The 15,565-nt window shown below is 45.0% G+C and overlaps 1 protein-coding gene across 2 annotated transcripts; it reads right to left on the bottom strand.

The window, feature by feature from the left end:
• Positions 1-7,688: 7,688 nt before the first annotated feature.
• Positions 7,689-10,928, bottom strand: LOC123084670 (uncharacterized). 2 transcript variants are annotated; one of them, XM_044506150.1, is made up of 7 exons: positions 10,544-10,928; positions 9,845-10,032; positions 9,229-9,579; positions 8,935-9,135; positions 8,773-8,843; positions 8,383-8,519; positions 7,689-8,305 (listed from the first exon to the last, which is right to left on the bottom strand). In XM_044506150.1, exons 1-7 carry the CDS (start codon positions 10,866-10,868, stop codon positions 7,995-7,997), a joined length of 1,584 nt encoding a protein of 527 aa, XP_044362085.1. In that variant the 5' UTR covers positions 10,869-10,928; the 3' UTR covers positions 7,689-7,994. The 2 variants fall into 2 exon arrangements, with proteins under 2 accessions (XP_044362085.1, XP_044362084.1); XM_044506149.1 differs by having other exon boundaries at positions 7,695-8,305; positions 8,380-8,519; positions 10,544-10,927.
• Positions 10,929-15,565: the final 4,637 nt, after the last annotated feature.

Here is a 15,565-nt window from a genome sequence, read left to right as displayed (position 1 = left end):
GGGAGAAAAAAATGAAGGAGAAGGATTCATCGCGTTTTACAATACGGAGCCGCCGCCATGCCCTAAAATCTCTCGGGAGGGTTGATCTGGAGTCCATTCGGGGCTCCGGAGAGGGGAATCCATCGCCATCGTCATCATCAACCATCCTCCATCACCAATTTCATGATGCTCACCGTCGAGCGTGAGTAATTCCATCGTAGGCTTGCTGGACGGTGATGGGTTGGATGAGATTTATCATGTAATCGAGTTAGTTTTGTTAGGGTTTGATCCCTAGTATCCACTATGTTCTGAGCTTGATGTTGCTATGACTTTGCTATGCTTAATGCTTGTCACTAGGGCCCGAGTGCCATGATTTCAGATCTGAACCTATTATGTTTCAATCAATATATGAGAGTTCTTGATCCTATCTTGCAAGTCTATAGTCACCTACTGTGTGTTATGATCCGACAACCCCGAAGTGACAATAATCGGGACCACTCCCGGTGATGACCGTAGTTTGAGCAGTTCATGTATTCACTATGTGTTAATGCTTTGGTCCGGTACTCTATTAAAAGGAGGCCTTAATATCCCTTAGTTTCCGCTTGGACCCCGCTGCCACGGGAGGGTAGGACAAAATATGTCATGCAAGTTCTTTTCCATAAGCACATATGACTATATTCGGAATACATGCCTACATTACATTGATGAATTGGAGCTAGTTCTGTGTCACCCTAGGTTATGATTGTTACATGATGAACCGCATCCGGCATAATTCTCTATCACTGATCCATTGCCTACGAGCTTTCCATATATTGTTCTTCGCTTATTTGCTTTTCCGTTGCTATTGCTATCATCACTACAAAATACCAAAAACACTACTTTTGCTATGTTTACCTTTTGCTACTGTTACCACTACTATCATAGTACTTTGCTACTAAATACTTTGCTGCAGATATTAAGTTTCCAGGTGTGGTTGAATTGACAACTCAGCTGCTAATACTTGAGAATATTCTTGGGCTCCCCTTGTGTCGAATCAATAAATTTGGGTTTAATACTCTACCCTCGAAAATTGTTGCGATCGCCTATACTTGTGGGTTATCAAGACTATTTTCTGGCGTCGTTGCCGGGGAGCATAGCTCTATTCTTTGAGTCACTTGGGATTTATATCTGCTTATCATTATGAGAACTTGAAAGATCCAAGAACCAACATTTATGCCTCAACTACGAGGGGAGGTAAGGAACTGCCATCTAGCTCTGCACTTGATTCACCTTCTGTTTTGAGTAAGCTTGCGACACCTAAACCTACTTCTGTTATTCATTCTAATATGTCGCATGTTATTGATGATGCCACTTCTGCTATGCATGATACTTATGATGGAACTACTTCTACGCTTGATACTACTATGCCACTTGGTGAATTTCTTGATGAACAACTTGCTAGGGTTAGAGAGAATGAAATTATTGAAACTAATAATATTGATGAAAGTGATGAGAAGACTCTCCCCTAATAAATATGAATTGCCTGTTGTTCCTGAGGGTTATGTTCTGGATGAAGAATCTTCTAGAGCTATTCTTGCTTGCAATGATAGATATGATCTATAGAGGTTATTAGCTAAATGGAAGCAACAATCCCTTAATGCTAGAATGAAACCTGGCCCTGCTTTTTCTACTTCACCTATCTATGTTACTGATAAGGATTATGAATTCTCTGTTCATCCTGATATAATTACTTTGGTTGAATCTGATCCTTTTTATGGCTATGAATCTGAAACTGTTGTGGCACATCTTACTAAATTAAATGATATAGCCACCCTGTTCACTAATGATGAGAGAACTTGCTACTTTTATATCCTTAAAATATTTCCGTTCTCATTAAAGGGTGATGCTAAGATATGGTTTAATTCTCTTGATCCTGGTTGTGTGCGTAGTCCCCAGGATATGATTTATTACTTCTCTGCTAAATATTTCCCTGCTCATAAGAAACAAGCTATCTTAAGGTATATATATAATTTTGTGCAAATTGAAGAAGAGAGTCTCCCAAAAGCTTGGGGGAGGCTTCTCCAATTACTTAATGCTTTGCCCGATCATCCTCTTAAGAAAAATGAAATACTTGATATCTTTTATAATGGACTAACTGATGCTTCTAGAGATTACCTGGATAGTTGTGATGGTTCTGTTTTCAGGGAAAGAACACCGGATGAAGCTAAAATTCTATTAAATAATATGTTGACTAATGAAAATAATTGGACAGTTCCTGAGCCTATTCCTAAACCAACTCCAAAGAAGAGAGGTGTTCTATTTCTCGATCTTGAAGATATGCAAGAGGCAAAGAAATCTATGAAAGAAAAGGGTATTAAAGCTGAAGATGTTAAGAATTTACCTCCTATTGAAGAAATACGTGGTCTTAATTTACCGCCTGTTGAAGAAATACATGGTCTTGATAACCTGACACAGGTAGATCCAGTAAGTACTTCTCTCTTTGTCTGTTGTAGTAGATCTCCATTAGGGTTTCTCTGTTCATCGGTATTCACCACCGTTCTTCCCCTTCATCGTTCCAAATCCATAGTTTTGATCTGAAAGTAGTACAAACCTCGCGCGGTAGCAGTTTTAGAACCTGTTTTTTATACTAGAATATATCTTTGTCGCAGCAGATCTCATCTAGGCACCTCCACGTTCCTGTTGCCACCACCTTATATTTAGGATTTATTTCCTTTTTCCTGAACTGCCGCAGATTCAATCTCATAGCTTCGATCTACAAAACTTGTTTGTCCCCATACTTAGTAAAAAATTTCTCTTATTAGATCTTGAATACCAGTACGTGTCATGGCGGCTTACATATCCGGTTTACAATTAACCATATATCATTAGTCCTCACTTAAGCCGCCATTCTGAACGTATACTGCAACTGTTAACTTGTGATTTCACTAACTAATTTGAACCGGCAAATTACTTCCTCCCTTTAGGTTTTCCTTCTTTCACCATGCCGCCAAAGACAGTTTATACATGCAATTGGGTCCCCTCCATCGTCACTGAAGGCACATTCAAAGACTTTGTCAAAGTCGGGTACTTGCCCGCAAAGATTGTTATGCATTACCGCACCCTGAACCGGGCGAGGAAAGACCTCAGCCAAAGGATGGCGAAGTCATTGTATTCACTGATCACATGAACCAGGGCTTCTCACCGCCCGGCTCTAAGTTTTTCCGAGATGTTCTGCATTTATTCCAACTCCATCCTCAAGACATCGGACCCAATTTCGTGTCAAATATCTGTAACTTTCAAGTCTTCTGTGAAGTATACCTTCAAGAGGAGCCCAACATCGACCTCTTTAGAGAATATTTTTGTTTGAACCGCCAGAATGAGTTCACCAACGGACCCAGCTTGGAACTTGGTGGAATCTCAATTCAACGCAGAAAAGACGCCATTTTCCCTTATGCACTCCTACCGAGTCACCCAAAGGATTGGAATCAGACATGGTTTTACTTCAAAGATACCTCTCCGGATGACGAGAATCCACTGCCGGGTTACCGTGTCGAGCGCCTGGACTCAAAGCCCAATCTTCCCGAGAAGCTGACCACCGCTGAACGGGCAAAACTTGCTCCTACCATTGCAAAGGTTACAGCTCTGCTAGGAAACCGTTTAACTGGTGTTGACCTGGTCAGGTGCTGGGCTTCTTGGTGGATCATCCCTTTGAGTCGCCGCTCCGGCTTAATGTGCACTTACACTGGTGATGTAAAGGATCCACTGCGCCACAGCTCTGCACCATTAACTGACAAGGCAGTAAATGAAATGGTTAAGTCCCTTCTGAATGAAGATCCAGAAGATTGCATTAAAACGGGTATGGGCCCTTTCTGCAAGCTTAACCCGCCATCGGATGCGAGTCTCTGAACTTATTTACCTTTACCTCATTATTCAAACATTTTACTCAACCTTTGATAACTTTTACAAGCTAAGTCTGATTTTTGGAAGAAGACATATGATCATGAAGCTGCCAAGAAGGCCAGGGCTGCCAAGAAAGCCGCCAAGAAAACCGTCAAGAAGACAACCAAGAAAAAGAAGAAACCAAGCGCCTCTGATCTGCTTAATCTGGATGACACCTCTGAGTCGGAGGTAGCCCTTGACTCTCTTGGCTTGTTTTTCAACCATCTTATTGACACTGACTATTATCAGGATGACACGGGAGCCAGCCAAGCAGTTGAAGAAGAGGTAACTATTATTTCCTCCGGCTCAAAACCTTTGCCAAGACAGAAACTTTGGCAAGTAACCCGGAAGTAAGGTTTTCACACCCCTTGGCTTATTTAGATCCTCACTTTCTTTTGAAATGATAGCAACACGAGAATCGATGTCAGACCCGGACAAGCGAAGGTGAAGAATTATCCTCCAGTTTACCGAACACTCCTGCTCCTCGAAAATGGCAAAACAAGGTTCTTTTTTAACTTACTCCTTTAACCTGTGGGCGGGTCTTATTTGCCTATCACTTAACTCTGTTGATGACTATTATCCAGGAACTTGCCCGTTCTTCTTCTGGCGACTCATCGCAAACTGAATTGCTGGCTTTTAAGACTTCCCCTGGGTAAGAACAATTACCTTTATCCTGTACTTTTATATCCTCACCATTATACTGACTTGTCCTAACACTTTCAGTGGACAAGCAAAGCCTAACAAGAAAGCAAAGGTGTCCAAGCCAGCTGAAGACCCTAAAGTTCCTGAACCGGACCAGCAAGCCTCTACACCAGAAGCCTCTGAGAAACAACCAAAAGATCTTACTTCTAACACTCAAGCTGAGATGCCTGGCCTCTCTATTGATCAAACCAACATTGATTCTTTAATACTGAACTGTCAAGCTCACTTAAACCGTCAGAGACTTACGTTGATGACGTTCTGATCACTAGCACTGGTTTTACTGAACCGGGGAACTCAACTGTTTTAGCCAAACATTCTACCAAGCAAGAAGTCATCGAGAGACAGAAAGTGAGGTTTGATATCTCCCACTATGCTCAATTGAGCAGCAGTGAAATATTGTCTGGTTATCTCAACCAAGTATACTACAGCCGCGATTTGGAAATTGAGATGATGAAACAAATGCATCAGAAATATGAGGTATGTCGTCCGGCTTTAAATAAGTTATGTACATCCTGCCAGCCCCCAAGTCTTCTGGTTATGATAAGACTGAATAATTTGTAGACTTAGAAGAATCCATAAGCTTCTATCATAGACTCCCTCCAACTCCGATTTAAAATTAAACAGGATGTTGAATTAGTCTAAGTTTGCATCCGTAGCCCCCAAGGGCCGGTTTAATCAGTATGAATGAGCCGGTCCTATTGATCGTTGTGTAAGAAAGGACAGCTTAACTGCATAGCCCCCATGAGTCGGCTGAGACTGTTTACAGCACATCCGACTCATCATTACTAAGATACAAGTAATATGCATTAGCCCCCAAGTGCCAAGTAGTGTTGCTTGCAGAGTGCTTTGGACTTTATTCATAAGAGTCGTTTCTTTGAAAATTGTTCTGACAGACATTAGCCCCCAAGTGTCAAGTGTTGTTGCTTGCAAAGGACTTGGGACTTATATTGTTGTAATCCTGATATAAATGTGTTGATAACTCCGTGCTTCATACAGGCTGCTACTGCTGAACTGGAGTCTCAATTGAACGATGCAAAGACCCGGCTGGCGGCTTAGGAAACTGAGACCCGGAAAGCTGAGTCAAAATTCCAGTTTAGCGTGGCTGAGTCGGAAAAACTGAAGACCCATTTTACGGCGAAGAAAAAGACTTGGGCTGAAGAGAAGACTGCTTTAACGCAGCGGGCTGAGAAAGCAGAAACAGCTCTTCAGGAGGTAACCACTGAGCTCACCGGCTTAAAACACCGTGTATCTCAGATGATTTCTGCTATCTTCAGTGAGTCGCCTTGCTATTCATCCAAAGTAAGTACTTGTCGTAGTAATGTAAACCGACATTTAACCGATCTGTGTTTTCCTCAGGTCCCAGGAGTAGCAACCTTAATCAGGATATGCTTGTTAAGCTCAAGGCGGTCTATACCATTGTCGAGCAATTGTACACCGGAGCTCAACGTACCCTTGCTACCATCTCCCCAACTAATCAAGGACCCAACCTGTTAAGTGATGTGTTGAAGAAATTGTCCATCTTACCCACCAGACTTCAAGAAATTAAACGGTCTTGTGCAAGAGCCGGAGCTGTGACAGCCTTGAGCCGTGCCAAGGCATGGGTACCGGACTTAGACCCGGCAGATGTGGACAGTGGGTATCCAAGCTTAAAGGAGAATGGGACTTCTTTTAATCAGCAAGACTTCGCCGCCTGTGTTAAAGAAACCCGTCCTCGTGCAACAGTCATTGCTGAAGAGACCAACCTCTCCAAATATCAGCCGGCTTACGATGCAGACAATCATAAGATGTCTACCCCAGCGTATAAAGTGATGGACCTGATTCCTCCAATTCGTAAGCACACCTTCGCACACCTACCCCAGCGTATAAAGGAAACACCATGCTTTCAACAAAAAATGGGAATCATAGTTGAAAAATCAAAAAGTATGCTTAAAATGCAATTTAAAAACTAAAAGCAAAACTTCTGCTAAAAATAATGAGAATGGGAGTGGTAGTAAGTAGAGAGCGACAAACAGGAACAAAAGACATGAGAAAAAACGTGCCCGCTCTACCATCCAATTCTCAGGACAGCCTACTGGAAAAAAAAACAAAAAGAAGCACATCCCTCTACACAGACCGGGCCCAGATGGAAACAAAAAGAGCAGCTTAGACTCAGACCGAAAACAATGACATGCTGCACACGCACGAAAGTAGAACAACTAGCGATCACAAAATTCATCTAAACAAACCAGCGATCACAAAAAAAAAACTAGCAATCACATCTTGATCCGGTGGTCCTGGACTTAGATGTGAGGTAAGCATTTCACGTCTACTCCCTCCGTTTCAAATTACTTGTCGCAGGTATGGATGTATCTAGATGTATTTTAGTTCTAGATACATCCATTTCTGTGACGAGTAATTTGGAACGGAGGGAGTAGATGTGAAATGGCAAAATCGAAACTAAAATAGTTCATAATTTAAAACAAATAATAATAAAAAAGAAAAGGAGAAAGAAGAAACAGCAAAAGAAAAAAAAAGAACGCAGCAGCCTATAGACTAGCAGCGCAGCTACCTAACGTGGCTTCCCCTAAAAAGCGAAACGTTGGCTACGAAAACAGTTTTAAAATGTTGCTTACGAAACAGGACAACAAACAACTCACGGAAAAAAACAAAAAGCGCTGCGTGCACGAATCGTTAAAGCTTTGCATCAAACGGTTTAGGAGTTAGATGTGAGATAAGTATTTCACGTCTAGCAAAACTGATTTGTAAAGCCATGAACTCTCAACATCCATTCCAGTAAGACCTGGCTATGCCCAGTTGGTGAAGACAACGTTGTAAGCTTCATCCGGTTAGAGAAAAATGTAGGGGTGGCGAGGAAAGGGGAAGGGTCGTGATGTCGTTGAGCTTGAAGCACGGACGAAGAGGGGCCGTCGATGGAGATGACGGCGTACCAGACCTTGCTCACCAGCTTGAACCCTCCATGGATTTCACCAGCAACCAGATTAATTTTTCAAGTCCATGGACGGCACCATTCATGCATTTTTGCAAAATAAATTGAACTTGTAGATATGATTTTTCACCGACTTATGATACAATGACTATATGGGTCCTAGGATACTGATTCAAGATAGTAAAAACCTTTGTTCTAAAGAGGAAAAACAGATATGGATCCATGCAACTCTTATTCTGCCTTAGCACCCTTTTATCTCAAGTTTCAAACAAGAGTTACACTATACCTCTTGTAAAAAAGAAGAGGTATACTACACCTAGATCAGCACCAGAAACTCTGGACTGCAACTTGAGAGTTTGCTAGCACTTTGTTATTCTTGGCAATCCCTTACATAACCTAAAACTGTACAACAAAACACTCGGTTTTTGCGAAACCCGCTTTCCTACATAAGCTTTGGAACTTAGTAGCATCAATCCTCCTGCAGAGGCAGAGGGAGAGGCAGGGTCTTGAGCACATCTCTCAGCGCGTACTGTATGCTATCACATTTGTGATCAGACATCAAGTTGCCCGACAACAGTATCCGCTGGAAATTTTCCCCGGCGTCCCCTCTCCAGAGCGTGTACGACTCCTCCTCGACGCCGTTTATATTCTCGACGTCCCTCTGGAGGTAATACAGCGTCCCCGGGAGGAAGAGATCCTCAGGCACATACACGTCCTCTTCGCCGTCCGGCTTCAAAACTTTCGCCGGGCCCTGAAGACGGGGCGGGTCTTTTGCAGCATCTGACAGAAGCAAGAGCCACGCCAGATTCAGTAAGATACATACAAATCCTAATAATAAATTATCTTGGACTTACCACCTGAGCTAGCTGATGTTACAACTTTGGCGTAATCAGCAAGTTTGTTCGCCACGTCTTGGATGGACGAAACAACTAGCTTAGCATTAGTCACAATATCCACTATATGCTTCCAATCTTCCTTCTCCAAAACTTTGGCCCTGCAAAACAGCATGATTCAGAAACATGTATGCAAATACAACCAAAAGCCTGTCTTAAACCTTCAGAACTTCAAGTGCTAAACTGCTAATCATACGAATAAGCTACAGGGAAGGAGATTTCCATAGGAAGTTCAATCACCAGCAAGAAGGATGATCATCAGATTCATTGTGCACGTGCTACTCAGAGGAAAGTTTCCTGACATTTAATCTAAAAATGTTTTGTCATTTGCTGCACTTCAGTTTCAGTGCTTACCAATCTGTTTCAATTATTTCATTTCGCAATCTTGCCAGCGAAGCTGCACTTAACCTAGGAACAATGTCATCCTGCAAGACAGAAGACATGTCAACTACAAAGTTGAGACAGGGGAAGCAGCCAAAACAAGATTTATATTACCAACGGAAACCCGAAACGAACCTGCAGTACAACAGTGGTGACATAGCTTGCGCAACTCTCAGCTATCTCTCTCGATACACAGGGCGGGACTCCAAATCCAACAGCTGAAACTATGTCGGGACTAAATCCAAGCTCCTCCTTCGACTTCTTCCTTAACATTATAGCAAGCAATGCAGCTGAAGCTCCTCCAAGGGAGTGACCTACCAACCGCAACTTGTAATCCTGCTTGCTTTGAAGAAAATTACAGAAGGAAATAAGCAGAGGAAATGAAAGGAAGATGCAGATATTATGCCTAAAATACTAGCTATTTCCCACCTTGTGTTTTTCCAAACATTTTTTGATGATGCTCAACTCATGGCGTAGGTACCATCGAGCGGCCTCGTATGTTCCAAAGTGTGTTGAGAAACCTTTAGGTGACACCTTCTTATCGCTTAATGCAACCAAATCGGTGACAAGGTCATAAACCGTATGGGTCCCACGAATCCCAAGGATGACCAGTTTAGCACGGGGATCGATGCCGATGTAATATCCAGGTCTGAAAATACTAGAATCCTTGACAAACTTTAAAACATTCCTCGGCCGGAGCATGCTATGCTTTGCAAGCCCAGTGGCACTGCCCTTATAGCAACCCTTTGCGAGTTCAAGGTGATAAATTAGTTCTTGAACCTAAAAAAAGGGAAAGAGGTGACTCCCCTATCAGATGCGCATGCTAGTGCAAGATCTTTGAGAAGCATAAACAGTCTACAGTAGAGAGTCTAAAATTATAATATTCAGTCATCATGAGCAGACAATTAATAGACCGATTTGAATTATTTTATGTTCTTCTTCTTCTTGGGTAGAGTGGCGATTGTTGAGATAATCCTGTCTGTCGATTAAGATTTCGACGAGTAGAACAATATGAAGTAAGGGAAGCCTGCAGTGCAGGACATACCTTCTTATTGGAGGAAATCTGAACGCCCTTGAAGGCTTGAGCATTCTTTGCGGAAGCTTGGGTAAGGTAAATGAGGTAGAGGCCGACAGTAAGGTCACTAAGGCTCCAGTCCTGTATGCTTACCTTGCTGTGCTGGAGGTCACTTATGATCTCGCTAAAAGTGCGGGTGCTTGCGGGGATGTTGTCAGCTGCATGCATCGAGATTGTAACATGTTAGTTTTGCAATTAATTAATTAAAGAAATCTGATTGGAGCAAGTTGTATTGCAAAAAAACAACATAATTAGCCAGTTCAGTTATGACTAACAATCGAAATAGTTGTGAGCTACGAGTCATGTCTGCAACCGCAACGATGAGCGTAATTGTTTCGTTTGCCCTAACATTGCGACGTTGGAACGTGATGATCCCCCAATTGTGGTAGTGTAGTTACTCTCCCTCCGTCCCCCAAAAAAAACGTGTCGCTGATTTAGTACGTAGGGAGTACCTAGTACCTGATTGATTTTGCGGGCAGGTTGCATACCAATTGATAAAAATTATCCATAAAAGATTCAGGCTTGCTGTGAAAAAGGGACATTTTAGCAACAGCCACGCAAGATCTGGGTTATTTCTGTTTCCTAATAAAATCCTAATCCATGTGTCTCATCTGTCGTGAACAGTCAGAGGCAGCAAAAAGGTATATCAATGGAGGAGAAAATGCTTACAGGCGAATGGCTTCCAGTTGTAGTGCTTGTAGAGCTGCAGCGCCGGCTCGAGTGCCTTGGTCACCCAGGCCACGTCGGGCCGCCAGGACGTCCAGGGCAGCCCGGCGCCCTCGTCGTCGTCGTCCGAACCCTCCCGCTTGGACCTCTTGGCGTCCAGGGCCACGGCCGCCGCCCGGGCCCTGGCCTTGTCGTCCTCCTCCGGCCCGGAGGGGGTGGTGGTCCCGCCGAAGAGGAGGCGGGTGAGCGCGGGCGGGAGGATGGTGGGGCGGCTGCGGTGGCGGGTCAGGAGGAGGCGGGCGCGGGACAGCAGGTGCTTGGCCGCCATGGCTGGACCTGGATGGGGTTTGGGGGCGGAGGGCGGGCGGGAGGAAGAAGAAAGGACAAGGGACGAGAGGCTTCTCTGCTGGGGAGGAACAGCACGGGCGTGGCCTGAACGAATCCTGGCCGTCCATCTGGGAACGGAAGGTCAAAAATATTTGTAGAGTTCTTTGTCACAAGTCTTGGCACCGACGCGAATCAACCTGTGGTTGAGACGTTCCCGTCGACGACGAGGCGTCTACGGTGACTTCGTAAATCTCAACATGATATGCCGGCTCAGCCTCTCGGAGGTGCTCATAGAGGTAGGGTGTGCGTGTGTGCGTTCATAGAGGTGAGTGTATGCGCGTGTATATGAGCGCTTGTGTCTGTACTGATGCTCAAAAAAAAGTCTTGGCACCGACGAGATGGGAGGAGAGGAGTAGGGCATACAACATTATGGAATGGAGGGAGTATTATTTTGGCGCAGAAACTTTCTCACCATCAAAACGATGCCCTTGAAAACACCTATGACAACCCTATCTACACAATAGAGGAGGCATCAGATCCCCTCTCCTCGTGTCGCTAAGGCAATGAACGGAGGACGATCGTCAACAGAGGGAGGAGCAAACTATCGTCGTTGCGCTAAGGTTAAAAATACAACACCATGGCCACTATAAAAATCTAACAGACATGTTGTGACACAAGATCTACGAGGCAACCGTACATTTTCTATGCTAGCAGGAATAGAACTTGAGAAAAATTCAGTTCGGAGATATACAATGAACTTATTCAGTCTAGTCACACCACATCCTAACAAGGAAGAGGGCATGAGGAGGGGAAGATCTATTTTGAGGTGCTCATTTGGGCTAGGGAGGACCTTTAGTGGTCAGTATCCAACTCAAGGCAAGCTCTGCAGCAAGGTGAACGCTGCTCCAAGCCACACACAATCATCATCACCTTCTAGACCTCCATCTGCTTGCATTCAGACCGATGGGCTAGCACAAGCGCCTACTGGAGGAGGATGGGGACATCAACGGAAGCTCAAGCGGAAGGGTTTCAGTATGGGAGATGAAGCCGTAGGCTGAAGCTTGAGTCGGGGACTGGCACCTCAAAGAACATCAGCAGGGACATGGCTTGGCGTCAGGCCGTAGGATGGCGACAGCTCGTGGGGTGGATGATCATGGACGGCTGATGTCTCTAGTACTTGTGGGACATGAGTGGGGTGGTGCTGGAAGGCGAAGGTGTAGTGGAGACGACGGCACGCCGCCGTCCATGTCAACGTCGCGCCAGGACCTTGGCGGCTAGAGTTGGCGCACGATAGGGGCGAGGGCAGAATGACGAGGCGATGCTTGAGGACCAAAGGAGTGAGGTGAATCGGAGCTCTGCCTGCGAAGGGTGTCGCAAGATATGACCGGCATTGGCCTTGAACGGATGCGGTGGAGGCGGCGCCTCGGTTGGGAGAGATACGTGCAGGCAAAGAGAGGGTGATGAAGAGGAGGGTGAGACTGCGTGCGAGAAGTGAGCGATGGAGAGCGGGCTATAGGGGCCGGAACCAGGCTGTGGCGGACCCTCCGACCGAGTTTTCCAGGGGCCTGGTGAGGCTTTGGAGGGCTTGTGTGGGAGGGGTGATCGACCATACATTCACGGTCAAGGTCGCATGATCCGATGGCAGAAAAAAAATCAGGATGACGTGGATAGCGTGCATGCACTCCCACTCGTGCAACTCTTTCATTGGAGAATTGATGACTAGTGATTTCTCTGCAACCGTGTGTCTTGATCTTCACGACATGTCCATGGTAGTCTGACAACACACTAGTAGAAAATAGGGTTTTGGTCCAGGTCAGAAAAGGGCATTAATCCCGGTTCTCCTACGAACCGGGATCAATGGGTGCATCGGTCCCGGTTCGTGAGGCCAGGGCGCCGGCCGGGCCTCGAGGGCCATTAGTACTGGTTCATCTGACCCCTTTGATCTCGATTCCAGACACGAACCGGGACCAATGGGCCTCGCTCCTGGCGCAGCACCTTTAGTCTCGGTTGGTGGCTGGAACCGGGACTAAAGGTCAGTCTTCTGTCCCGGTTCTAGCCACCACCCGGACTAAAGAGATGCCTATATATACCCTCGCCCCTGCCGCTCACTCCTCTGTTTTTTTTGCCGTGTGGGAGGTGTGTGCATGCGCTGCTTTGTCTCCCTTCTATGCATGCACATGAGGTGTTCGATGAAATGCTTGAGCCACACTTAAGCTTTCTCCTCTCCAAGCTCAACCTGCAAGCTCCATTTTCCCTAAGATTTGTCTAGGTTTGGCGGTCCATCCCGTCCCATCCCCGTCCTCACCACCATCGCCCGCCCGTGCCGATCTTGTCCTCGGAACCACCATGGTGAGCCTCTTGTTCTTATATTCGTTTTAAAAGAAAAAATTCTTACTTATATGATTTAGATAGATACTTGTATGATTTTTTACTTTTATTATTGTTTGTTATTATATAGTGCCATGGTTTTGGTATCCGCCCTCATTGACCCTCGTCCTGACTACGATTTGGATGTGGTATATATTTTATTATGATTTGTTTCATTTAGTGTTTATGACAATTATGTCGACCAACGCGACATAGATGTTTTTATCTAGGAGGTATGTGAACCGGAAATTCCAACCAACCCTCTTGTCGAGAGGTTAAATTTAGTTGAAAATAAAACAATTACTTGAAGAAAAAATTAAAAAGAATTGAGGAGGGGAAGATGGAATTGGAGTTGCATGTTGCGGATGTCGTCGATGATCACAAGATCAAGATGGATGAAATGTGCTTGAAGATTAGAAAGATTAGAAAATATGCCACTCATACTGAGGCTTGGTATCATTATGTCGTTGGATCAATTGTTACCTTAGTTGCGATTATGATCGCATTTGTTGCTGCATTGAAATGTTTTACATAGTTTCAATGTATGTTTTAATTAGATGCTCTAGAGAGCTATATGTTATTCAATGAGAACTATGTATGAACTTTATGTATTTATTTTTTCAGTAATAACATCTGATCACTACTGTACTTTGGTTTTAATGTGATGATGAACTTGTATTAATTTGGTCACTTCTCTATTCATGATGTTCTGTAATGGTTTTTGATACACTTGATTATATAATGCACGCAGATGAACCGGCAATGGATGTACGGTGACAGACGCACCTCCGAGTACATTGAGGGGCTACATAATTTTCTAGAAGTGGCTGAGGCAAACAAGCAGAATGGTTTTATGTATTTTTCATGCCCTATCTGTGGGAATACGAAGGATTACTCTAACTCGAAAACCCTTCTTGTCCACCTGCTTGAGAAGGGTTTCATGCCAAACTATAATGTTTGGACCAAGCACGGAGAAAGAGGGGTTATGATGGAAGACAACAAAGAAAAAGAGGACGATGACAACTATCCGCCCCCTGAATACGGTGATACTGCAACGGAGGAAGCTGAAGATCAAGAGGAACCAGACGATGTGCCCGATGACGATCTTCGCCGGGTCATTGTTGATGCAAAGAGACAATGCCAAAGTGAAAGGGAGAAGTTGAAGTTCGATCGCATGTTAGAGGATCACAAAAAAGGGTTGTACCCAAATTGCAAAGATGACAACACAAAGCTCGGTACCACACTGGAATTGCTGCCATGGAAGGCAGACTGTGATGTATCTAACAATGAATTCGGGAAGCTACTGAAAATAATGAAGAAGAAGCTTCCAAAGGATAACGAATTGCCCGATGGTACGTACGAAGCAAAGAAGGTTCTATGCCCTTTAGGATTGGAGGTACAGAAGATACATGCATGCCCTAATGACTGCATCCTCTACTGCGGTGAGTACGAGGAATTGAACGCATGCACGGTATGCGGTGCATTGCGGTATAAGATCAAACGAGATGACCCTGGTGATGTTGAGGGCGAGCGCCCTAGGAAGAGGGTTCCTGCCAAGGTGATGTAGTATGCTCCTATAATACCATGGTTGAAATGTCTGTTCAGAAACAAAGAGCATGCCAAGTTGATGTGATGGCACAAAGAGGACCGTAAGAAAGACGGGAAGTTGAGAGCACCCGCTGATGGGTCGCAGTGGAGAAAAATTGAGAGAAGGTGGGGGGACTTTGTAGGTGACGCAAGGAACATATGGTTTGCTTTAAGCGCAGAGATGGCATTAATCCTTTTGCGGAGTAGAGCAGCAACCATAGCACCTGGCCCGTGACTCTATGTATCTATTGTTGGGGATCGTAGCAGAAATTTAAAATTGTCTACGCATCACCAAGATCAATCTATGGAGTAATCTAGCAACGAGGGAAGGGGAGTGCATCTACATACCCTTGTAGATCACTAAGCGGAAGCGTTGCTAGAACGCGGATGAAGGAGTCGTACTCGCAGCGATTCAGATCGTGGTTGATTCCGATCTAAGCGCCGAACAACGGCGCCTCCGCGTTCAACACACGTGCAGCCCGGTGACGTCTCCCACGCCTTGATCCAGCAAGGGGAGAAGGAGAGGTTGGGGAAGACTCCATCCAGCAGCAGCACGACGGCGTGGTGGTGGTGGAGGAGCGCGGAACTCCAGCAGGGCTTCGCCAAGCACTACGAGAGACGAGGAGGGAGAGAGGTAGGGCCGCGCCAAGAGGGAGATCATCTCGTGTGTCTTGCAGCCCCCAATACCTCAAGTATATATAGGGGAAGGGGAGGGGCTGCGCCCCCATCTAGGGTTCCCTCCCT

Source organism: Triticum aestivum, chromosome 4A (genome assembly GCF_018294505.1).
Source record: "Triticum aestivum cultivar Chinese Spring chromosome 4A, IWGSC CS RefSeq v2.1, whole genome shotgun sequence".
Lineage (NCBI taxonomy): Eukaryota > Viridiplantae > Streptophyta > Magnoliopsida > Poales > Poaceae > Triticum > Triticum aestivum.
Note: the sequence above shows the minus strand (reverse complement) of the source record. Positions and strands in the feature narration are given on the sequence as shown.